Below are 23,838 nucleotides of genomic sequence, written 5' to 3'. Positions count from 1 at the left end.
TACCAGGTGTGCTGTCTAGTCACACCAGCCAACATCAATCTTGATAGTTCGGATCTTCCGTGTTATGTTTGGGGACAGTTCAAAACTTCAGTAACCAAATTCATATGCTTTTCAAAAAGTTATATTCTCCAAAAGATATTCGAATCGTCTGACATCACTTAGAACTTCCAGCAACCAGTCTAAAAGCTTAGAAGCTTATAGCCCCCCCTTTTCTGATTTGTTGCTTATAGTTCGCTGGGCCCACCATGTTGCCTTGCAGACTTGGAAAACAAATTCATACATTGATGCCCATCAGTTCAAAGCATGTTTCACTGTTGGCTATGGTAATATCTCAATGGCGTTGCAAACATTGTTCTCACTGACAACAGTAAGCAAACAAAAGGACAGATAAATTTAAACTGGAGAACATTTTAAAAGGCCAGAAAAAACACTAACACGACCCAAAGCCTGCTAGAAATGCTGCCAACCCCAAAACAACAATTTCTCCTGCTAGACAAATCAGAAAACAGCTAAGTTTAGCGGGAAAACCGCTCAATTGGAAGCACTGGTAGTAGGAGTCCAGATGTTGACTGCTCATATTTGTAAAAATATTTTGTGCTGAGGCAATTTGAAAGATCGGTCATCCCGTATGTGACTTTTACCGCTTAACTTCTCGTGATGGGTGGTCGTTTGTTTGGGAGTTTACAGGCCTACTTTCTCGGGAAATTTCTGACTTTTATCCCAATTGTTGTCTCGGTTGTGTTTGAAGTTTATTTTGTAACTAACCCTCAGGTGTCACTTGCAGGCTGATCTGAAGGTTGTCAACGATGCAAAAGGAGGCACGGTGTACAGGGATCATCTTCCGTTGCTAGGTATGACTCACATTGTTTGTCTTTCGATTTGCTCATCCTTTTGCGTCCTGTTTTGCCTGCACAAGAAAAGGTCGCTGCTCTTTTTTTGTTCACTAAAGCTAGCAAGGCTACCTGCAGTAGTTTTGGGAAGTCGCGATGGCAGTTGTGAGTTGCGGTGAGCTTCCACAGTTCTGTGGGGTTTGTTAATGATGAGCATGTTTTTTTTACTTCTAGTCATGTGTTTGCTACACAAATGGTTTTGTGGCAAACACCTTTGGCAGACTACTATTAAGGGGAGACACACCCTGGGAGGCTCAACTTTTAAACCCTTGCCTTAAGGGTGCATAACAAAGTTTAGAGGGTGCATAACAAAGTTTCAGGTCTGTCGGTTAAACGGGTAGGAAATTAGAGCAGCTTCTATCAGCAACACACCTACATTGTTTAGTTAATCTATCGTCGGAAAACTATCACAATAATCAAGATTTTTATTCGCTAGATATGTAGCAGAATGCCTAGAAGGTGCGCCTATGGAAAGTTTTTTGTAAAAAAGTATTGATTTCAATTAATTTTCTCTTCTGCAAAACTGGTCAACTTTTTGGTATTCTGTGTCTCCGACAAAACATCAACATTTTTTGTAAAATGCATCCGTAAAGTGACAAACTCCATAGGCGCATTCCTTATTAAATTTCAGTCAGGAAAAGTGAAGAATGAGCCTTCCCTGTATTGCCATTATCAAACGATAGATTGACTAAAATGGAATTTATACTAAAAAGTGGAACGGAGAAAAATGGGTTCAAAGTGCTCCGAACCCTACCTTTTCTTTAGCTTCGGTGGACAGAAAATAATTTATAAGAACTTAACTATGCAGTGTAAACTAGTGAAAATTTTTGAGAATACTTTCTGGATGGAGATGGATGTAAATATGTAATTTTTCAAAATCAATGTTTTTTGCAGAATTTTTAGTGTCCCCCCTTAACCTGAGCAGTTGTCTTTACTTTATATCTTATTTCTTCTCCTTTTTTTTTTGAATAACGATGGGTTGCGTTGTATACCGAGAAATGGAGATGCATTACTACTGTGAGTGAAAGACTAAAGTGCCATAATTCTTCGGTTGCACCCTGCATCTCCATGCATGTGAGAGCCAATAGCGATCATTTCTGGAAGGAAACCTGCAAAATGGGGGGGGGGGGGGCGGGGGCGGGGCGGGGGCGGGGCGGGGGCGGGGCGGAGCTTTTGTCTGAACTGAAGTGGCCAGCTCAGTGGAACTACTCAGTGTGATGTTCATGTGTTCACAACCCCAGTCCAGCTCTCTTTGGGGTCCGAAGGCTCGCTATACCTCTTGATTTGCTGGTCTTCTTGCATAAATTGCAATGCTTGGTTCTTCTATGGTTAGTGAAAAAATAACTTTGGAGGCTTTCTTTATAAAGACTTGAAGGCTATATATGAACATAGGCAATGTTTCTTCTCTGCAAGGAAGGAAGGTTATTATATTTTCTTTTTCTTTAGCCCTTTAAGAAATCACTCTTCTTTCAGGTAATGCATCTGTAACGATTTGAGACATCTTACTTCGCTATCTTCTAGTTTAGCCATGGTTATGGTTCGAGGCGCCGCATTGCATTGGACTGTGTCATGAAAGTGACTTACTTCCTCATATTTTCTTATAAAGGATGACCATAATCCTCAGGGTAGAGAATGGGACAGTTAAAAGGAAAGGAAGAAAAAAGGAAGGGCAGAAAGAAAAGCTATGCTACTTATCAGTTCGGTGTAAACTCACACATTTTTCCGGAGTTTTTTTCGTTGAGAAGCCAAGTGCCTTTCTTGCCTATTTCTAAAGAATGAGGAAGAAGTGTTGCCCACCGAAGCATGCAAAATTCAGTAATATAAAAAGAGTTTCCTGTGCACATGTTTATGTGAACAAAATCTTTTGGCAAGGCAACCACAGAAAGAGCTAGAAAGAATTGCGTTCTGTGGGACGTCACATTTTTATATTATATTTATTATAATATTACATCTGTAACAAATATATACTTTTTTTGTTTTATTCTTAGTTGTTTAGTACTGATTTCGCAACTACGGTACGCACATTTCCTAGAAAGCGGAGCGTGAGGCTTCACTGAGACAAAATAATGGGACGGCAGAAATGAATCTCCAAAATGGGACTGTCCTAACCAAAATGGGATGTCCGGTCACCCTAGTCTCATCCTGTGTTACGTGTGGACCTAAAACGCGAGAGAAACTAATCGCGGCTGAATGCTGACCCAAGCTGTCTGTGCAGGCCGGTTATGAGAAACAATGAAAGCCGAGGATCGAGGAGTCTCTACCCTTGCAGGGGTTGCTGATGTTGTTTGTGATGCACAGGTGAGCAGGGCCTGAGCAGGTCTGGAGGCCTGGGCTTCCAGGTGGGGGACCAGGTGAATGTGGATCTCGACCTGGAGATTGTCCAGTCCCTGCAGCATGGACACGGCGGTTGGACGGATGGGATGTACGAGGTGGGACACTGTTTTCTTCACTATTTTTTCTCTGTCCCGACTCCCTTTCTTTTTCCTCTTTCTTCCCTTCATTCTTTCACCCTCTCTCTTGGTCTTGCTTCTTTACTCTCTTTCTTTACTCCCTTTGTTTACTTCTTTTTTTTCACACCTTCGCTCTTTTCCTTAACTTCCTTGCCTCCATTTCTTGACTCCTTCCTTTTCCTTCTTCTCTTCTTTCATTCTCTTTCTTGCCCCTCTTTTTTGACTGTCTTTACTTCCTTTGTTTACTCGCTTTCTTAACCCATGTCTTTACTTTGTTTACTCCCATTGTTTAATATCTTTTTAATCCCTTTCTTTACTTCTTATGTTTACTCCCATTGTTTACTAGTGAAGTGTGCCCACTATTTGTTGTCATGTTAATTTGTACATTTGATGCTGTGCATGTGTTGTCTCTTCTTAACTTGTGTGTGCCTATGTGAAGACCTGCGTGGTTGTTTTTTAGCACATAAAATAAACAATATTAATATTATTATTATTAGTACTCTCCGTGTCCTCCTTTTCTCGACTCCTTCACCTTCTTTCTTCACTTCCTTTCATCCTCTTTCTTGCCCCTCTCTTTGGACTCTTTGCTTTCTTTGTTTACTCCCTCTTTTATTCTCTTCCTTCACTCCCTTTTTTGGCATTGTTCCTTGCCTCTCTTTTATGATTTTTAATGCGAAAGGATTAACTGTCCAATGGAGCGAACCAGCGTTATCAGCTTTTGAAGCCGCGCCAAACGGCACCTAAACTCCCCTGTCGCAATGGAGCGAAGCCTGTTGTCTCTAGCAGCGATCTGATGGATAGGCTCCCATTGGCTCTCGCGTGACGTAGTTCCAAAGAATGCCACCAGAGAAGCATTCTCCATGGCGGCGCAGCGGCCCGGCTGCCGGTAAGACGGAGTGGCTGGCTGCCGAGCCAGCAGAGCCCGCACAGGCACGGAATGGTTGCATGGCCGGGCTAAGTGTGCCACGGCTGCTTCACGAGTAAGCGCGCTCGGCCGTCGGCTCAACCTCGGCATTAGCGAAACATGGCCGTCCACGCCAGTACACCGCAGACGACCTAAGGGAGCAAAAGAACTACATTCATGCTTTCGCATTCACAACTCATAAGGAATGCTTCGGTGTCCTCAGAAGTTTTTCTTTCTATCTTTGTTTACTCCCTCTTTAGCTATCTTTGTTGACCCTTTTGCTGATGCCCTTCCTTGACTTTTTCCTTCCCTCTCTTTCTCGACTCCCTCTCTTGAATCTCGTCATTGACTCTTACAAAACAAAACTCTAAGGGAAGTGTTTTTTTTTTTTTTGCTGGTCTTTTGGGTTTTTAGAAATTTCAAATACCCCAGCAATCTGTTTAGGGCAAAAAATTAAGCTTTTTCACTTTAATGACACTTTTTAAGCATCCAACCTCCCTTTTTCGCTAGCATGTAGCAGAGTTGCCTTGCCAGATGTGCCATTGTGTTCCAGGTCTTTTCTGTTCCTGGTACAGAATATTAACCGAGTTCTAGGCCGGCCTGCAAGTGGAGCATAGTCCGCTTGCACAAGGCTTGGGTTGAGGGAGTACAAAGCTGACTTCCATGTCATTTTCCGTTGTGCAGTGCCTTGGACAGACGGGTACGGTGATCGGAGTGGACGAAGACCATGACATCGTTGTCTCCTACCCAAGTGCGAACAGGTGCGTGTTTGGACAGCCACGACCTAAAAGGGATCGTGGCGAGGCAGCATCACATCTTTTCATGTGTGTCACTTGTACCGTAGTGGGCAGTCTTCTTAGAGTTTCTAAACTCTTTGTGAGTCGGTTTGGGTCCTTCCCTTTGACTTGCTGAGTGGTGTTCCTTCTCGAAGGCTGATACTGAGAGAAGTGTTCCTTTCAAGTGTCTGGCTACAATTAAATGGATCTTGGAATTGTGAACTGTAAGAACCTTTATTATAGACTAGGGGTGTCAAACTCATTCCAGTATGGGGGCCTTATAGCTCATTCATGAAAGGATGAGGGCCAATGGGGAGGGGGGGAGGGGAGAACATTATATATGTATATTTTATTAATTTGTGACAAAAACAAACAAACAAGCAAACAGAAGTGGTGTTTCACGTTGCAAAGCAGCCGACTGTCCCAGTGACACCCCGGAGATTTTCTGAAGAAGGAACCTTGTGCTTTCTGCTTTTTGTAAGCCGACCGTTTTGCCATCTTTATCATTCATTTGCACGTACAACGACTTTGAGCCCCCACCTGATGTATAAAAAGATTTAAAATGTGAACCTACTGGCAGTTTTCGACAGAGCAAGAACAAGCGCACCGTCTATGACCTGTCGCACAATTCACTATGCTCAGCAGGCATAGACAAAATATGTTCATATGGCAGCATTTGCATTTCTAGCGATTTTTACAGCAGCAATATAAGGAAATACTTGCAGTTTAAAGGTATTTCTGACCACTAGAAGCCCAAACTCATAGCTTTCTCTTCGGCAGTTGTTCCTGCTGAGCAAAAGTTCGTGCAGCCGAGGTGCCTCCTTGAGCAAAGAGCTTGCACTTGTAGCCTAGTAGTTGTGGTGCTATTCCAGTTGATTTACATCAGAAAGAACTTGGAAGCCAATACATAACCAAAACAAAATTCCGTCAAAAAAAAAAAAAAAAAAAGCACAGTATTTATATGAGCAGGGCTTCTTTTTGAGCGGAAATCAATGGACTTCTTCCAAAACCGACGCGCCCCACCGCGGCGAAATACCATGCAGTGCACTCTGGGAACTAGTTGGCCACTTAGTTTCGGTTTCGACTGAGCAGCTTCATCTCATGCTATCACGCCGCGACCGAACGCGCTGCTTGCGTTTTCGATTATCTGACTTTTCACGAACGTACAATACACTCATTCTCGAGCGATGCGAAACGAAGACCGGGGCACTTTCCTTGGTTCCCGAAACACTGGATATTGTGCGTGCGTATGCGAACGTAGTAAGTCGTGGCTTAGTCACCTCACCCCACGAGTGTATCTTTGAGCTCAATGTCAGTAATCCCGTCTAGTACCAGTGAACTACAAATGAAATTTGTTCGCCTGGAGCCTTACAGGCATTTTGTTTGCCAAACGTCCGCTTCTTGTTACTTCATTGGGCGAAAAGCAAGCCGCATCCTCACAGGGTATCAAAGTTGAGGCCAGCGTTTACGCATGAACTTTTAAGGAAACGCAATAAATTCAACCTTACTACTGCACAAAAGTTACTATGATGTCTTCCTCGTGTCATCATATATCTCCCACTCAAATTTTATGCTGATAGAAGATTAACTTTTCGCAAACGCTGAGATCGGCTAGCTACGACGGAGGCCCTAAAAAGCGTCCCCTTGCCTCGCTAAGCCTTTTTGGACGAATTTTTACAGACGCCCGAGATCTGTGCTGGGAACGGTGTGTCTGAAATTATCTCGGCATACTCAGGCAGGAAGAAAGCAAACACATAACAAATATTATGGCCATTAGCAATCGTCAAATGCACTTAAAATTCGTTCGAACACTTGTGTGAAGAATGTCGCACCGTGCGCCGGACGGGCATCAACCCCAATGGGGTGCGCATAGGGGTTCATGCCCGGCTGGCGCACTTCCGGCGAACGGTGCGACATTTTTCACTCAAGTGCTCGACTTTTGCATTCTTAAAACGGTCTGTATGCGCGAATTTGCCTATATGATTGCAGGATAACTTTATGCGCATACGCGATGTTGAATATTAGTGGAATGCAAGCCGGGGGGGGGGCAAAAAGTAATATTTCGTCTGTGGACGCATGAAGCAAACAAACTTCCTGATCAACAACACTAATGTAAAGGTGCGAGCTCGATGTATGCATACTTATTGTTGGCTACAGCTTGTTGATTCGTACACAAGCAAGATCCCCGAGCTTCGCAGCGTCGAGACTCCCAGCACTGGCTCGTCCACATACCTCGATTGGAACGCTAACTGGAAGGCTGAAGTACAAAAATACAACAAGCATGTTATAAGACACGCTATACGTCTCGAGATTGTGCTAAAGCTTCGAGGTATGACCATTTAGGTTAGTTTAGAGATCACAAATGACGCTCTCGGAACCAGAAAACGACCTCTTGTCGACGTGTCGATCGAAACCGAAACCATGCCACCCTCCTCCCTGGCCAACTAGTTCCCAGAGTGCAACGCGCGCCGTGTTGCATGCAGGGCTTTATGGAAGTAGTCTATTGACTCTACCAAACTATTATTTATTGCGCATGTGGTGCTCGAGGCATGGGAATGGGGGCTTGCAACCGTGGGCTGCTTGCGGGCGGCATCCCATGCGGCCTGCAGACCGCGTGTTTGAGACACTCATGTTTTGGTCTCATGTTAACTAATGTTGAGTTCAAGGTTTATAGCTAAGAGCTAGGAGGGAGAGGAGGGAAGAGGAGGGGACGAGGGGAGGAGTTTGAAGGATGAGGGCAGGAGGAGGAGGTGAAGGAGAAGGACGGGGAGGGGGAGGAGATTGAAGGATGAGGGGAGGAGGAGGAAGGGTATACCCTCCCCTCAGTAGCCTTCCCTCCTCTTCCTCAAGAGCTGCGCTCTAATTCGGCACTACAGAAAGTTCTAAACGGCTTTCACTTTTTTATTGCTGCGATACTTTGGGTCACCATGGTATCCATGTTCTATTTCTGCTAATAATCTCAGCTTTTATATGTCCCTTGAGTTTTCTCTGTGTGTTTAAACTAGTAATGCAATCTGCCGTCTGTGGGTAATATTATGTGGGTGCTCAAGAAATAATTCAAAAGATCATGCGAAGATAGGAGCCTTGATTATTTGAAGTACATAGTGTAGCAGCTGGCATCCCATAGGCGCTTAAAACTACCTCAGCTGCTGTTCTCGGGGACGGTACTTTGTGTGGCTTTGCAGTCGACAATACGGCGGTATGTACTTGAACGATGATCAAAGCTGTGCTTGCGCACCCTTCTCTCTTTCCTCATGTGTCCCCCATGTGTCCCTCATGTGGAGCGATTGGTCGAAAAGGATTGAGGCATCAGTCAGGGCTCAGAATGTCAATTCAAATATATCTTTCGTGTTGGACCAAAGCTCAGCGCACCGTTAATAGTCATTACTGACAGTTTAAGAGGACCGTCCTTCCACCAGATTCATCGAAGAACTCTGCAAAAATATTTTTGGAAAACTCCCGGTGTTCTATCAAAACATCTTCAGGGTGAGGTAAACCGACACTTTGAAACATGAGTGCAAAGAACCTTGATATAAGGTTCTTTGCACTCATGTGTAAGTTTACTGTGATTGTTGCCTATTGGCCAAGAGTCATACAGACATCAGTTGGAAAGTCACACATCTTTAGCACGAGTCATGCACGAAGCAACTTACCGTATTTATTCGAATCTAGGCCGGCCCCGATTCTAAGCCGAGCCCAGAAAGTCCGAAGACAGAAGAAAAAAAAAACAAACTTGCCTCCAATGTAGGCCGAACGAAAAGGCGAGGACAGCGTTCACAAAAAGAAGGCATTTATTAAACATGAAGAGGCCGTGCTCATTCTGAGTCATCATCGCTGCTAGCCTCGTTGCTGACTTGTTTATCACTGTCATCTTTAAACAGTGCACGATCCTCAGTACCAACAACCGCATGCTGCACTTTTTGAAAGAGCGCACAATCAAAGTTTTCACTTTTGCCTGGAGCACTTTCGTCGTTACTGGAAGGGCAGCTGCTTGCTGCGTACGAACGAAGTCGGCCAATGCCATCTCCATTTCATGGTGACGGCCTTTTCGTAGTCCGGTGAATGCCATCCTCGTTGTGGCGCACGCAAATATCCTCTCACGCGTTGCCTCCTTCAACGACGGACATTTCTCTCATCCACGCTGAAATCCCGCCCGGCTTCAACGTTCGACGACAACTCCACGGCTAAAACAAATTTCTTTTAAAAGCGGAACTATAATGGCACCACCTGTTTTCCTTGCCATTGCGCTGTTGATTAAAAGGAAACGCCACGCCGCAAGCAGGCCACTATCAATGTAGGTCAAAATGGCGGCACCGCCCGTGCACTTAAGTGGCTACTGGCTCGTCTAGTAGTGGCTACAATACTTTCTTTTCTAGGTGGCGCTAGCTGCGTGCCACTTTCTTCAATTTTACTTGGAAATTGGTGCGTGTTTCAAAATCCTCGAATCTAAACCGATCCTAGAGGTTGATGTGTCGGCATTTAAAAAAAATTATCGGCCTAGATTCAAATAAATACAGTATCTAGAAAAAAACAACTCCGATAACATCAGAGAAGCATAGTCCAATAAACATGAAATAGCAAAGAAATGGTCAGTCGCGACATGCTCAGCTGCGGTGTGCAATGAGTATGCTCTGCAGGTAAGTGCGACCTGGATCCAAATTTATTTTGTGAGGACATTATGGCAACGCATCAATCAGTTTAAGCCTGCTACAATGTCGTTGGTGGCGATGGTTTTTGATCTTTCAGCTTTGGTGCACTGGTCAGAAAGTTTCGGAGTTTGTCACATTGTTCGGAAGGATCCCAAATAGCCGAGGAACCTGCCAGTGCGATGAATGGCGGTTTATTGTTTTTTCATTGTCATTTAGGTGGACGTTCAACCCAGCCGTGCTGACAAGGATCAACCATGCTCCTGTGGCGTCGGCATCGGCGGCGGCGACTTGCGTTTCCAGCGCCGGAGCGTCGGGCGGGGCCGAGGCGGCTGCCCAGCACTTTGCAGTGGGGGACCTGGTGCAGATTTGCTCCGACCTGGAGCGCATCAAGATACTCCAGAGGGGTCACGGGGAGTGGGCAGAAGCCATGGCACCCGTAAGTGGATGGTCAGCCAACCTGGCCATTCTCATTTTTTTTTCAATCTTTCTATTCGCTATTTTAGGGATTCTCAAACTTCTTGATCTCGAGGAATTCGATTTTTCGTGGTTGATTACTGAGTAGCCCCTCCCAGACTTGAAATTAATTTGGTGAAGTAGTTCAGAAATCTACAGACCTTGTAGAAAAACAGTTCACATTCTGTTGAGTGTTTGTCACATAGTTATGCACATTGCTCAAATCTTCTAAAATGGTGCTTAAACTAGAAAAAAAACTTTACCTAAATGCAGGAATGGTCAAAGAAATTTGGGAGCTCTTGGTACCTTTGGGGGTTCCTGGGAACCCAGTTTGATGACCTGTGACGTCCGTTATGCCTGTGGAATGGGTCACGTCTTAGGCAGTTCTAAAATGATGCCCCTTCATGTTTGCTGCCTACCAACCATGGGCACTTTTTCTCGAAATTAATCTTGCGGGCAGTAACTTCCAGTGATAGGCAACCAAAGGCTAAGAGCCATATTTGTAAAGTCTCCCACCTTGAGAACTGTAAGACTCCTAGGGTGGGGTCATTGGGCACATATAAATTTGAGCCGCTTAATCCGTTCAACACGGCTGGTTCCCACCTAACGCTTTGGAACAAACTGCATGTCCACCAAACCTGCAGCAGAGGATGGTGTAAACTGCGAGAAGTTCCCTTGAGAATTGAAGGGGAGCTATCTAGGGAGCAATTTCAAGTTCCAAATTTTTAGCGATTTCTACATTTTCGAGGCCTATTTGCACCTTTGCGTTGGTTCCGTTGGCAAGAGCTAATACAACGGCCGGGACGCCGGGATCATTGTGGCTCTTGATTAGTTTAGGAAGCTACCCGTAGCGCTTGTCCCACTGTGTACAGCGAACACTTGTCCTGGTTTAGCTCGGAACACTTTTAGCTCAAAACAGATGCACGCGAGTGCTTCACTTTTCCCGACTGCATACTTCCTCTTTGCCGGCGAAATCATGTGGGACGCAAAGGCGATTGTGCGCAGCCCGTGACCGTCCAGCTGCTGAAGAACAGTGCCAAGTTGGACGTCGGATGCATTTCTGGAGACGATCGCGGAAAGTCTAGCAGTGAACATTCGAAGCACCTTGCTGGAGGACGACACAAACTTGGCCTTGCGAAAACCGTCATCGACAGCATCGCTCCAGATGAGGAGCTGGTTCTTGCAGAGCAGGACTTACGTTGGCTCTAACATGTTGGCAAGGCAGGGGACGAACTCTGCATAGTACTCAACCAGGCCGAGAAACGAGCATAAACCAGTGGCGTTGGTTGGGACAGGTGTGTTTGGAATGGAATCCACCTTTTCTGGCAAAGGTGAGATGTCTTCCGCAGTCATCTTATGTTTTAGAAAGGAGAGTTCTTTGACACAGAACACATACTTGTCGTTCGGCTTGAGACCCACAGCCTCGATGCGCTGAAGAACGGTTGTCAGGTTAGTCAGGTGCTCTTGCTCAATTTTGCCGAACACGACGATGTCGTCGAGGTAGAAAAGAACGCCGGGACATCCCTGAAGAATCTGTGACATCATCTGTTGGAAAGTGGCTGGAGCTGATGCCAGGCCAAAGTGCTTAAAACGAAGAAGTCCATCGTGCGTGATGAAGACAGCGAGGTCACAGTTGTCTGGATGAAGTAGCACCCGGTGGTAGGCTGACTCGAGATTCAACTTCGAGAAAATGTGCGGTGCCGGCTAAACTGTTCAGCAGCTCCTCTTTGTGTGGAAGAGGGAAACTGTCCATGACGACTGCTTTGTTGGGCTTGCGAAGGTCAGTGCTCGGTCGAATACCACCATACTTTTTTTCGTGATAACAATGGGAGACACCCACTCTAGGCATTAACGTGCTGTATCACATCCAAGCTTTTCAGACGCCAAAGTCTGCAGACACCCGAGGGCAGAGAGACAGCAGAAGACATCAAAGCTTCAATGTGACAGGTGGTACCGTTGCTTGCACTTGGGCCTTATGAGTAAACCCCTGGCAAGTTCAAGTTCTGGGGCGAAGAGGGGTCCGAACTTGCTGGAAAAAGCCTTTGAAAGCCGAAAGGGTGCAGGATCAACCTGCGTTGTGGAGGGCTGGTCGGTTTTGCCTGCAGCTGGCACTGACGTTGTTTTGAAGCAACGAAGGTTAGAGCCTTTGATGTGAAGGTCCAAAGCCTAGATGGCGTTGATAAGAGATGTGCCTCACAACACAACATAGAACTGGAGGCGCACAGTTAGTCCCTTGAATGTGACACCCCTTGAACGTCCCTTGAACGTGAGCGTAAAAGGAACCGTGTACTGTGATAGGCTGCTTGGTGTAGTCAAACAATTTCACTCGTGGAGCAGAAAGCAGTGATTCCGCAGCCAAGTACTTTTGGAAATGGCTATCTGCCAAGATCGAGACACGAACTAGAGTCAAGAAGGAACGTCAATGACTCGTCATTAATGAAAATGTTGAGAAAAATGCTGTCACGAGCATGGCCAAGGATTGAAAGGATGCTCAAAACTTCGTCATTGTCGGACGAGTGATGGCAGTCGACTTCAGTCACGGGAAGCGCGGACGAGTGTTACTGCTTGTTGCGGATGGAGCGAAAATGGCCTCGCCAATCACAGCGAAAGCAGTGCTGACTTGCACCAGGCAGAGTGATGATGAAACACATGCAGGCGGGAACCGCGGCAGAAGCAGAACGACGGCGAGCGGGGCGAGCCGCAGGAGCTCTTGGGACTGGCAGAACGACGGTGGTCACAAGATGGCTGACCTTGGCTGGTGGTATGGGAGGTGCATATAAAAGCCGAGTCACGGCGCAGCGGTTGGTGGGGGCTCATTGGCGGGGACGGCTGCCGACGGGAAGACGAGCGAGGCCGCATTGGCATGGCCCGACGCCGATTGTCCCCATCTAAAGTTACCCGCCGAACTTGGCTAGAAGTGAACTCTTGGAGTTCCCGAGCCGCTTGTTCGAGCTGCTGTGCCAAGTGCGCAGCACTCAAAAACGAGAGTGCCGAATCTTCGAGAAGGAAGTGCTCTCGAAGGTGCAGGGAAATGATGCCTTCTAAAAACTGGTTGCGGAGAGGGTCCTCGAGGATGGCAAATAAGCAACTTGTCACGACTTCTCGTAGTGAATGCAGCAGCATGTACTTGAGGACAGGCTTGCCTGGTTGCCGGACGCGACGACGGAACCGATCGCGCTCGACGATGACGTTGCTCACAGAGGTGAAGCACCAGGTTAAAACATTGACGGCTCGGTTGTACGAGAACAGTGTCTGGGAAGTCTCGCCGCTGTCTTTGGCAGTTTTTGCGACGGCAGCGGGCAGAGCGGTTGCGGAGGCGACAACGAAAAGAAAATCTGCTGACCTTTGAGTCGAAGGCTATGCAGCAGCAGGGCCTTGCAACGCTCAACTCTGTAGTCGGACGCTCCAGAAGCCAGGAGAAAAGTCTCGATCATCTGTAGCCATTTTGGCCAGGCAGCGGCTAAACAGCCCAGTGCTGGGAGGAACGACGGAGTGAGCCCAGAAAGAGGCTCGAGGTACACCTAAGCACTTCTTATGAGTTGTGAATGCTAAAGCATGCCTGTCGTTCCTCCGCACCCTTATTTCGTCTGCGGCGTACTTGCCTCGATTGTCGAGCGCGCACTCCTTTTGGCACGCTAATCCTGGGCGTAGAGCGGTGGAGCCGCTGCCTCGTGGACATGCAGCACCATGGGGTGGCGGTAATTGAAATTGACATGCGGCGGCTTTATATCACTGCCGTTTTGTGTGGCTTTCTGCATGGTTTCAAAGCTAGGATGCCTCAGTTCGCGACTTCGGGAATTTATCTGCCGTCTCGCGTGGTTGATAATGGCGGCTCTTTCCATGGGACAGTTGATGCTTTCGCATTAAAACTCGTGCCGAGAAGCTACCGGTGAAGTGGTGCCCCATGGGAAAACTATGAATCCTTGTCACCAATGTTGTGTAGCAACCGAGGCCGAAGTGGGGAGCAAGCGAATGCGGTCGAACGACGACTATTAATATGCCAACGCATGTTTATATACACAACAACACTAGCGACACACACACAGTACAAGGTTGACAGACTTAATACAGAAACCGATACTACAACACAACACTATTACAAAAAAACACAAAAAGAAACATTTTGTTTATAGTGATTTTATGCATACGATCGAGGTAAATCTAGCATTTTTCCTTGGAATCGTTGCTTTTGAAACACTGCCGAGGGCCCCTCCCCCTCCCCTCGACGCTTATTTGATGAAGTGACTCACAAAATCACAAAGCAGTAGAAGAGAACATTGTTGGTAATTAATGGGGTGCCTCCGTCTGCCCCCGTGTATCTCCGTTGCGCATGAGTGCGTGGCTCACTTTCAACAGCACTAAAGGGGCACTTTGCAATATTTTTATGGTCGCTGATTTGCCTGAAAACTGGTTCAACACACCGATAGACGCAGCTGTACCAGTCCCTGTAGTATAGTGTGGAAAGAAAAAAGTTCCCGCGAAGTTATTTTATTCTTGAATCTTGCTCTCATTGTGTTTCTCAAACCCTTACTGGCAATACAGAAGTGTGATGACAGAAATTGCGCAAAGTGGGCAGTAAACCATGTTCCCAACTGATTAAAAGACATTTGATGGTGGGAAAAGGACGCTTGGAAGCTCAATCACCAAGAAGCACGGAAAAACGCTCGACATACTCCGTCTAAGGCCATACCTGCGTGACCTGAAAGTCTGTTCCATTTGTGACGTCGCACTGCTGGAGAGCTTGCGCAAACTTGAACGTTGGTTTCGAAATCATGTTCGTTTGCGGTTTTCTCAATGGCTATTTTGAATTTTGATACAATGAATATCATACCGCAAATGAAGACTAAATTCCGGGTATTCAGAAAATGCACTTTGTTTGGATAGCTGAAAAAACAGCTGGAATACCCCTTTAACTGACTGGGTATTCCAGTATACAGCCCACCAGATATGGCCGGTTACGGGCTCTGCTTCTCCACAATAGGCTGTCGCAAGCCGTCACGAGCGTTCCTGGTGTGGTTGATCGCAGTCGCATGCAAACTTCCGAACCAGCCCTTAAAGTGAGACGAAGTGTAGGGAAACGTTGGGGACTTGGGGTTACACTCGGGTTGTTCTCAGGGTTCCCACTACTAGAACGCACGGCGGCCATCGCACAAGTTGTCCATCCAACGCCGCAATCGGCGCCTGTGACAAACATGTTTCTTCCTCGCGTGTTGCAGACGCTGGGCAAGATTGGGCGGGTGCAGCAGATCTACCACGACAACGACCTGAAGGTGGAGGTGTGCGGGACATCGTGGACGTACAATCCGGCTGCCGTCACCAAGGTGGCCTCCGACGGAGCGGTCTCCGGGGTGTCCAGTGGAGGTGGGCGCTCCTTTTCCACCTCTCTCGCCGTCGCTGGCCCCCCCCCCCCCCCCCCCCCCCCTTCCGGGATTTGAATTTTACGAGCCAGTTTGCGATGCCGCGATTGAGACGCCAAGAGCGGATTAGACTAGATACTGTATTTAGTTGAAAATAGGCCGACCTTTTTACGAACAATGCCTGCTCATGTATTTTTCCTGCAACGCTCAACAAGAATTGTGATTTACGGAAAAGCCCCGGCGAAGGACGAGGCTTCGATACATTGGAACACAAAAAATGAGATCTGTGTAGATTTTATTTTTTAAAATTCCAAACATTGTCTCAGTTTTGCCATTTGCCGGCTCCTTTCGTAAGTCGTGATGATTGGTCTCTTTGGGTCGTGTGGTAAAGTAGGCACCGAGGTCTGCTAATAAAAATGTCGACCTATAATTTGGAATAAATACTAGTGTTTTGTATGATTGTCTTTAATGGGTCTGTAGTGGATTGTTGGGTTTATTTTTTTTATGTTGCAAACTGTGTCACTAGAAGACAACAAAAAAGGAGATTGTTTTATAGCTGGAGCCCGTCCACTTTCCCGTATATATGTGAATGTCTCGCAGTTTTATTAAATATTAATGTTTGTTTAAAATTACAGGACCTTTGAGAAAGATTAATTCTGTAAGAATTTTGTGAAGAATGAGGTATTTTGTTTCGCATAGCATACTTACCAAATTAGTACTTTTAATAGGGCTGAAAATCCGACCTGAGTTTTCTTCATATGCCTTGGTCATACTCACTCAAATGCCGTGGGTCTGAAGGATAACCCCTTCAAGAAGGAGGAAATTCTTCATTCCCTTAAGCTGGAGAGATGGGCTGTTCGGCCTAAGGTTTGTCAATGCTTAAAGGGCAACTTCAGTCAGTCTTATTTAATTTGGGATTTCAACTGTTTTCAGCTAAGGCAGTGTTCCTGAATTACGAGGTATATATATATTTTTCTTATACTGTATGTAGTTTTATGAATATCACAGCTCAAAGTTTGGTTTCGGGCGTTTATGACAAAACCAAAACCATCTGCTAGAGGGATGGCAACACGGATCATCAGCCATACGGCCGCGACGTCATCGTGGTGCTGCGGTACGCGGTACAACCAATCAACCACAGCTCCACCGCAACGTGACGTCACGGGGGTGTTGCGCCAGTGTTCCTCGACTAAAAGTTAACCCGCTTGCCGCCCGCTAAAGAACAGCTGGTCACATCTTTAAAATTGGTTTTTAGTGGATTATGTGGCTTCACTTTGATGTAATATTAGGGGCGAAGCTCCTTAGGGTCTAGCCTTGTCCGGCGTCCGTGTTTACATCGATTGCCATCCCATCTGTTTTCTTAAAAAAAGAAAAAAATGTTTGCGCAGTCGACAGGATTCAAACCTATGCGGGGAGACCCCAATGGATTTCTAGTCCATCGCCTTAACCACTCAACCACGACTGCGGGACGAGTAGGGGACTTTGAGATGTGGTAGTAATTCAAGAGCTGGGGATGTCATCGATGAAATGTTGCATGTAGCCGCTCAACGTCTACAGTGCGATCCACCTATAACAATAATGAGAAAATTTGAAAATGCAATCGTTATAACCGATTATCGTTGTACCTGGACTAAAAACTGGTCATTTCTTGTCTAGATACTCCAGAAACTGATCGTTATAAATGGTATATTGTTATATGTGGTATCGTTATAAGTGGATTCCACTGTATACCGGCCAAGGGCGCTGCGGTCAAATGCATTTATAATCGAGTTAAACTTTGCATGCATTTGCTCAACGTTTATAGACGAGAGGGCGTTGCGGTCAAATGCTCAACTGCGTGTATAACCACGATCCATACCACACATTCTCTTTCTGACATGGACCGTTGACTTAAGTGGTGGAGATGCGTTCCTATGGCTTCTAGCGGATCCAAGCTGATCCGCTAGAAGAACCACTGGTGCTGCATTTCACCGACCATAAAGCAGTAATAATGAAGTTGAAACGCAACCCGGAACTCAACACTACCTATGAGCAATAAAAAAAATCAGCACCAACAGCACTACCCATGAACAATAAAATCAGTATCATCAGCACCACCAGAGCTTCGCCCCAATCAGCATCATTCACCACGTGGAGATGCGTCCATTTTTTTTGGCTGTGTTCATATTTCGTGCCACGAAAGCGATACCAGTAATTTATTTTGATTTCGTTTTCAACCGGAGTTGCCCTTTAAGTCTTGTTTGCCCTTAAGCATTGACAAATTCAGATACGGACACCTTGGCAAGCCTCCCCGTCAGGTCCTTTTACAACTTAAGGGTCAAGGTGCATGGCAAAAGGGGCGAGACAGCTATTGAAAAATCTAGATATTAAATGACTGCTGTGTGCTCTTGTATGAAAAGTGTTGCTTGCTTGGAAAGCACCTAGTCAGTACCATTTCGTCCGGCTGTGTCAACACCTGAGGAATAATTTTTCTGACAAGTCATAGTGCGAGATATTGTTACGAAAGTGTCAGTTACTCTGAGTAGACAGCCACAGCTTCTCAAACTTTCACTAGTTTTCTCACAAGTGTTCGCTTTGATAACGAGACCAGTCAGTAATGGGTTAAGAATACGGTAGAAGCTCTCATTCCAGCGTGCATTTGATGCCTTGGATTGGGCTTTGGCTGCACATGTGCCAAAGTGCTCCCAAAGGCAGAAAGCTCAAGCTAGAGACTGAGCATGTACTGCATTCTTAACCTGTCACTGGCTAAAGCTCACTTCTACTCATTCCGATTTGGATGGGCGTCGTACCGACGTGTGGTCGTGCATCGCCACAATGCTGTGCAAGACCCTAGGCCGGTAGTCGTACTGCTTCGACCGGATAGCTCGTCATGCCATACACCGGCGTCGCAACATCACAAAGGCAGACCGACCTCACGTTGTCTAAGCGGAAACGTCCGATTCGCTTTGCTTTTGACTGTAGCTCGTTGCATGTCAGGTAGTCATGCCTTGAATGTGCTGCATGCTTTTCTTTTATGTGGAAGCAGTTAAAATATTTTGACACAGCTGCCCTTTGTTTTCTCACGTCTCTTTTTGAAATCAGAGCGGCTGAGTGCGCTGCTCAAGAAGCTGTTCGAGAACCACGTGACGGGTGACGTGAACGAGGAACTGGTCAAGGCTGCGGCCAACGGGGACGCCCAGAAGTGTGAGGAGATCCTCAAGCGCCCCGAGGCAAACGTAAGCTGGGCCGGCTGGACCCTCCACTTCCACCCGAGGAAGTCGCGGAAGTGTCGCGTCGTCCCGGCCACAATCCTGGCGGTGTTTTGGCAGCGGTGGTGTACATGGCAGACGCCTGTTCTGCTGCGGGTCCCTCTTCAGCTTGACGGTCGATGGTAGCTTCAACGGTGCCAACACTCACGTTTGCTCATACTTTTTTGCCGGGACGTCCGGCGCCGACCGCTGGGATCGCCACATCCGACAACAAGACATGCCGGCTTTGGCGACATCATTCGTTGCCACTTTGGGACTACTTTTGGTGTAGTTGACGCGCATTAATTCAGTGATGTGATTGCTGCGCCAATTGCGCCAAACTGCGCCAAGGAGCTAACCCTGCTACATCCTGCTACATTTCGCCAAAATATGGGTAATTTGCGCCAAGCCTGCGCCGAAGGACCCATTTCGGTCGCCTTTCAAAAACGAAACTAAACTGTGTACCGTAATTGAGCATGCGGGAGTTAGGTGGCGCAAGCGACCGCCCGACACAAGGTACCCTGCATCAGTCGTTCCTCCGGCGGCCTTCGGTGGCTTTTCCCGCCTCTCTCGTTTCGTGCTCTCGTTGCCTCACGTCTTTTTAAAAAAAGAATTCAACGATACACGCGGGCGTGTGCGGACGCTCCGACGCTAGCGTTCTGGATACCAGCCATGCCGTCATGCTGTGAAACGAAATCCGTTTTCGCGTGGCGGGCGTTACTTTGTGAGCTGAAGCACTCTCTCCTAAAAGCAACGGCGGTGGGAAAATTATAGTTGGTCCCTGCCTGCCAGTCACCGTGGTCGCGCGACGTCGGGTGTTGCCGTCCGCACGTCGCGGCGATAAGCCGCTTCCTAGACTGAAACGCAAAGACCGCCGCATATTCATAACATTCCTGTTCTTGATTAATACGCTACTACAAAAATTCACCTAGCTCAAAGACTGCAGTGTCGAAGTATTGATCAGCTAGGTTTCTCTCGGTAGGCTTTCTTTCGAGAGGGACCCTGATACAAGAAGTCTGCCGCGAAATAAAGTTGTTGAAGAGAACTGAGCTAAAGCAAAGAAGGCAATATCTGCACGCTGAACCCGCACAGCGCGCTTGTTTGTCTGGAGTTCAGTCGTTGCACAAAGCGCTCCAAGAGCTTTTTGACCGTGGCTCGCAATGTCTTGCATCAATGTGCTCAGTTTTTTTTTTTTTTTTTTGGGTGTGTGTGTATAGCTTGTACCTTGCCTGCCAGCCTGGCAAGCACGTGCCGCTGGACTGTTTTTCGGCGTATGCTGGACAGTTACATTTTGCATACAATTTTGGGAACCTGTTGGCGATGGAGCGGAGTGGCATGGTTTAGATCGAACAGCCATCTCCGCTCGCGCGACAAGTTCGCACGGCACTGCAGTAGTTACGTGTTTCATCAATTGGAAAGTGCGTCCATTTATTATAGAACTAGTACGCCTAATGCTGTGCTATTTACTACTAAGCTGGTCCTTTTCAAATAAATTTTTATATGTGCAGTTTGGTTCTTATTTACCTATAGCGGGTACATGTATATGTATCCTATAACTGAAGAATTGCAAAATACGTCCTGTCATAGGCATTTCAGTTACATGTTGAAAGACTCCCAGGTGGTTTAACTTGACTATAATTTGTTTATTGCGGCGAGCAAAGTGTCCTTCGTTTGTCCAACACTTGAAATTTTATCTTTATCGTTCTAAGAATATCCGCTACAAAAGCCGCTTTTGCTGCTCCTAAACACTGTTTTAGCTCAACGTTACTAAAACACTCAGTTGGAAAACTCGCCGTCGAAACCAGGGCCGCTGGCGTCCACCGAGACCGAGCTAAATGCGACAAGAGCGCCACTCTTTATCGTGTGTCTGTACTGTGGTCACCTTGAGTTTTTGAAAGCCTGTTTTTTGCGTAAAAACAAACGGAAAAGACTCTTTTTGTATGAAATTTATTGGAGTTTAGTAGAAAAAGAGGGGCGCGTTATGTTTTTAAAATCTTTAGTTTTCAGGGTTTTGCGGCACAATTAATATTGTTTTTATACAACCACGCCTCAGCGGTCCTTTCAGGTGGCGCGTCCCGACCGAGGTGCATTTTAACTTCGGTAGTTCGACGCGGCGCGTCCGCCGGGGAGACGGGGGTGGCACCCCTGTAACCTCTTCCGCTGTATCTGTTCTTAAAACCAAAGTAGAAGTCACGTGAAGTTCCTCGAGTGGCCGCTGCGGGAGAAATGGTGGCGTTGTGTTCGTCATTAGCTCGGTGCTCGGAGACAGTTTGGGGCCACTTTTTCGAAGCTGTCTCTCTGTTGTGTTCGTCATTAGCTCGGTGCTCGGAGACAGTTTGGGGCCACTTTTTCAAAGCTGTCTCTCTATAGAGACAGCTTTGAAAAAGTGGCCCCAAACTGTCGCCGAGCACCGAGCTAATGACGAACACAACGCCACAATTTCTCGGAGACAGTTTGGGGCCACTTTTTCAAAGCTGTCTCTATAAAGACAGCTTTGAAAAAGTGGCCCCAAACTGTCTCCGAGGACCGAGCTAATGACGAAAAAAACGCCACCATTATGGGAGTTTCCCAACTGAGTCGTTTAGTAACGTTGTTTTAGCAGCTCCAAAAGTCACTTTTGTTGCTCCAAAGGACACTTTTGCTGCTCCAAAACATTGTTTTGGCTGCTCCAAAAGGTGCTCCAAAACGGCTTAGGCCAATCACATCACTGTTAATTTGACCTCAGTAAATTCAACCTATCGTTTAATTCGACCCTGTTCAAAGGTCCAAGGAAAAGCCTGTACATTTGTATAGAAGAAAAAAAAACTTGTTATTTCAACCTTGAAATATAAAATATTGGTAAATTCACCAAGAGAGAACTGCAGTGATGTGATTGCTGCGCCAATTGCTCCAAACTGCGCCAAGGGGTTAACCCTGCTACATCCTGCTACATTTTGCCAAAATATGGGTAATCTGCGCCAAGCCTGCGCCAAAGGACCAATTTTGGTCGCCTTTGAAAACCAAAACTAAACTGAGTACCGTAATTGAGCACAGATGAGCTAGGTGGTGCAAGCAGCCGTCCGACACAAAGTACCCTGCATCAGTCGTTCATCCGGTCTTGCATGATTTTTCCCGCCATCTCTTGTCTGGCGTCTTTTAAAAAAAAAAAAAAATTTTATGATAGGCGTGGGCGTGTGCGGGCGCTCCGATGCTAGCGTGCTGGGTACGAGCCATGCCGTCATGCTGTGAAAAGAAACCATGTTTTTGGGCGGCGGGGGTTGTTCTATGGGCTGAAGCACTCGCTCGTAAAAGCAACGGCCGTGGCCAAACTATATTTGGTCCCTGCCTGCCAGCCACCATGGTCGTGCGGCGTCGGGTGTTGCCGTCCCCACGTCACTGCAGTTGTGGCGCTTTCTAAACTGAAACGTAAAGACTGCCGGATGTTCATCAACAATCCTGTTCTTGTTTAATACGCTACTACAAACATCCCTTCAGCTTAAAGACTGCTGTGTCGAAGTATTGAATGCCTAGGGTTCTCTCGGTAGGTTTTCTTTCGAGACGTACCCCGGTACGTGAAAAATCAGCCGCGAAAGATCTTGGTGAAGAAAAGTGAGATAAAGCAAAGAAGGCAATGTCCGGATGCTGAACCCGCACAGCGTGCTTATTTGTCTCGAGTTTAGTCGTTGCACAAAGCTCCAAGAACGTTTTGACCCTGGCTCGCGATGTATTGCATCAATGAGCTCAGATTCTTTTTTTTTTTTTTTTTCTGTATTTAGCTTCTATTTTGCCTGCCGGCCTGGCAAGCACGTGCCGCTGGACTGTTTTTTTTTGTTTTTTTTTTGTCGTGTGTTGGACAGTTACATTTTGCATACAATTTTGGGAATTAGTTGGAGACGGAGTTGAGTGGCATGGTTTCGATCGAACAGCCATCTTCGCTCGCGCGACAATTTCACATTGCACGGCAGTAGTTAGGTGTTTCATCAGTTGGAGACTGCTTCCATTTATTATATTACTAGTCAACCTAATGATGTGATAATAGAGAGTTTTAGTAGATCGTGTTTTCGGGCGATGCTATTTGTGGTGGGAGCTCGCGCTACCCCTTCGATGCATGCTCCGAAGCGCGCGGCTGTAGCGGTAGCGGGCCTTGGAAAACGATCTACTAAAACTCTCTAGTTACTACTGAGCTGGTCATTTTCAAATAGATTTTAATATGTGCAGTTTGGTCAGATATATTCGTATCATTTAACTGAGGCATTGCAAAATGTGTTTTGTCATTGGCCTTTCAGTTACATGTTGAAAGACTCCCAGGTGGTCTATCTTGACAATAATTGGTTGATTGCGGCGAGCAATGTGTCCTTCGTTTGTCCACCACTTGAAATTAATGTGTTTTTTTTTAAGAATATTTGCTTTAAAAGCCACTTTCGCTGCTCCGAAGCACTGTTTTAGCTGCTCCAAAAGCCAGTTTTTCTGCTCCAAAACTCTGTTTTGGCTGCTCCAGAAGGTGCTCCAAAAAGGCTTAGGCCAATCACATCACCCGAACTGGCAGTGGGCAAATTACTAGCACGATTAGCCGTGCCCGTTTTCGAAGATTGCAGCACGCGCCGAATTGCGAAGAGAGAAAAAGAGAGCACATGTTGAGATGCGGGACACGTCCTGGTCTCAATACGAAACAACTATTGCAATACCGCTGCGGAGCAGTGAGTGCTGATTGGCTGTTTGTGAGAGAAGGCCGCTGACGACGTCAACACGCACAAAGGTGGCGTCGCCGCTGCCGCCGCTGAACGCACAAAGGATATACACTTCCGCTGCCAATGCCGTGCAGCTATATGCGGCAGCTCATTATAAAAATGTTAGCCCACCTGATCTGACGCGCTGTATATTCCGAATTTCTCATGAATCTTTTGATTCGACTTTAGGATAATTTGACCCAATTTTGCATGTCCCGGCAAAGTCGATCGACCGTATAGAGGTAGGATAGGACGCTAAACGCATCAATCCGAAGACATGGACCAGGAGCGGAACTGCGGGTTTTTAGATGAAATACTTACTAGTCTGGGAACTTTGTCAGTGTCTGCGCTAGTTAACTTTGTCACTACAAGTGGTGTAGATCCATGTAAAAAGAAAAAAAAAAAAGAAAGTCAAAATGAATTAAA

General features: G+C 46.5%; 1 protein-coding gene across 1 annotated transcript in view; it reads left to right on the top strand.

Moving 5' to 3' along the window:
- Positions 1-23,838, top strand: part of LOC8032653 (E3 ubiquitin-protein ligase MIB1) — a 522,024-nt gene that overhangs the window by 16,266 nt on the left and 481,920 nt on the right. Inside the window, exons 4-9 of the mRNA XM_042286613.1 lie at positions 785-851; positions 3,189-3,319; positions 4,929-5,005; positions 9,886-10,105; positions 15,339-15,483; positions 18,561-18,694. Of these exons, the coding sequence (XP_042142547.1) occupies positions 785-851; positions 3,189-3,319; positions 4,929-5,005; positions 9,886-10,105; positions 15,339-15,483; positions 18,561-18,694 (774 nt within the window). The remainder of the gene's footprint in view (positions 1-784; positions 852-3,188; positions 3,320-4,928; positions 5,006-9,885; positions 10,106-15,338; positions 15,484-18,560; positions 18,695-23,838) is intronic.

Source organism: Ixodes scapularis, unplaced genomic scaffold, assembly GCF_016920785.2.
Source record: "Ixodes scapularis isolate PalLabHiFi unplaced genomic scaffold, ASM1692078v2 PGA_scaffold8__174_contigs__length_109621045, whole genome shotgun sequence".
NCBI lineage: Eukaryota > Metazoa > Arthropoda > Arachnida > Ixodida > Ixodidae > Ixodes > Ixodes scapularis.
This window is presented reverse-complemented; position numbering and strand designations above follow the sequence as displayed.